Source organism: Ylistrum balloti, unplaced genomic scaffold (assembly GCF_031769215.1).
Source record: "Ylistrum balloti isolate Yb309-2 unplaced genomic scaffold, AGI_CSIRO_Ybal_v1 Utg370040, whole genome shotgun sequence".
In the NCBI taxonomy this organism is placed as follows: Eukaryota; Metazoa; Mollusca; class Bivalvia; order Pectinida; family Pectinidae; genus Ylistrum; species Ylistrum balloti.
In genome coordinates, this window is record NW_026782098.1 from 170,435 (window position 1) to 172,203 (window position 1,769).

The 1,769-nt window shown below is 46.2% G+C and overlaps 1 protein-coding gene across 1 annotated transcript; it reads left to right on the top strand.

The window, feature by feature from the left end:
- The first annotated feature begins 276 nt into the window (after positions 1–276).
- On the top strand, positions 277–1,554 carry LOC132549050 (forkhead box protein fkh-2-like). The gene has a single exon (XM_060212949.1). It carries the CDS (start codon positions 277–279, stop codon positions 1,552–1,554), a length of 1,278 nt encoding a protein of 425 aa, XP_060068932.1.
- The last annotated feature ends 215 nt before the right edge of the window (positions 1,555–1,769 follow it).

Genomic DNA, 1,769 nt, shown 5'->3' on the forward strand with positions numbered 1-1,769 from the left:
AAACGTCCTTACGATTCGTCAGGGGCGTGGACGAACGGGGGCGGAGCGCTTTCATTGTAGTAGATTTATCATTGGATCAATCGTTCACGGTGGGCGTGTGTACACACTGGGTATTGACACTCGACCGTACATCATTAGGGATAGTGTTATGGTCGAAGGTGATGCTTGTTGTCATTTGATAAAAGTGGCGAAAGTTTGACAACTTGTTCACATTACCAGTGTACCCGTTATCAGGAGCACGCACACACAGACATTAGAAACAGTAGCATTACAACCATGGTCCAGCTGGGAACTTCTCCCGACTTTCAGCTCCATAGGAGTCGACCATCATTCAGTATTAGCAGAGTTCTCGGAGAAGACTTTCCGAATTCCTCTCCGGTATACAGTGGTAGATACCCGGACAGTGCCGAAAGCCCAGAATCAGTGACTTCCTGTTTGTCAGTTGAGGAAGAACACACTAACGTAGACGTCGAGGCGTACGACTCGGATTTAGAAAATTCAGACTTTTGTGAAAAAGAATCAAGTGCAAGACTGACTCCGACTCTGGACAACAAACACAACTGTAGTGATGACAATATAGAAAATCGGGAACCGGCCACAAAAAGTTCGGACTCAAAGCCTGATGGAAACAACAACAAGGCACTGAACAACGATGCCAAGAAATCAGAAAAACCACCATTTAGTTACAACGCCTTAATCATGATGGCTATCCGAAGCAGCCCGGAGAAGAGACTTACGCTGAACGGAATATATGAATTTATTATGAAGAACTTCCCGTACTATAAAGACAATAAACAAGGATGGCAAAATTCTATCCGACACAATTTAAGTCTAAACAAGTGTTTTGTCAAAGTTCCTCGTCATTATGACGACCCCGGAAAAGGCAATTATTGGATGCTGGATCCTTCATGTGATGACGTATTTATTGGAGGAACCACAGGAAAACTGCGTCGGAGATCCACTTCAGCTTCCAGGACTCGTCTGGCAGCTCTGAAAAGGGCCGGCTTTCCAGGTATCCAACCTCATGTTTATCCATTTGCCTGTTCAGCAGGTAAGCCAGGCTCGTACATGTGGCCCTTCTCATCCCTGTATCCGTTCGGAGGGAGCACCGCAGGGTCACCTGCTTTGCGGTATGGTGGGTTCCAGTTCTACCCCTACACAGGGTTGTTACCAGCGTCATCTTCCGTACCAGGGACTACAACGGGACGGACAACAAATTTCTCTGTCGACAGATTATTGGGACTTGATATGGGAGTCTCATCTAACATGTCCACTGGTTCATCGTCACTGAAGACGAGTAGCCAGGCTTTCCAGTGGTACCCGACCCATTCACCGCTATCCCTACCCCACACAGACCAGGAACACTCAAACACAAGGGGATTGGACCTTAGTCTTTTCAAAGGGGTTCATGGATTACCTGTATCTCCGGGATCGGCGTTTTCCTCCCCTCCAGGAACATTGCACCAATCATCAAATGGACTTGTACGAAACATGTTCTCAAATACATCAGTACATTCTCAAAGACAGCCTTACGACGTTGGAAGGACGTCATAGTGCTGGTTAAACTTACATTGAAGTGTGCAATATCATTTGACAGTGTTTTCTTAAAAGATAATCCTTATCACGAAATAACGTCAATCCCTCGTGGAAGTGGTTATGGACAAAGACGAACTGTTTGGTAGTGCCTATAACTGGGTGAAAAGTGCTGTGAGCATGGTGCTCGTGTGTCGGCGAACCATCACTAGACAGGTATGGCTCCGAGTATCAAT

Excerpts from the sequence above, each read along its gene's own strand:
- LOC132549050 (XM_060212949.1), top strand. The coding sequence starts at position 277 with ATGGTCCAGCTGGGAACTTCTCCCGACTTTCAGCTCCATAGGAGTCGA.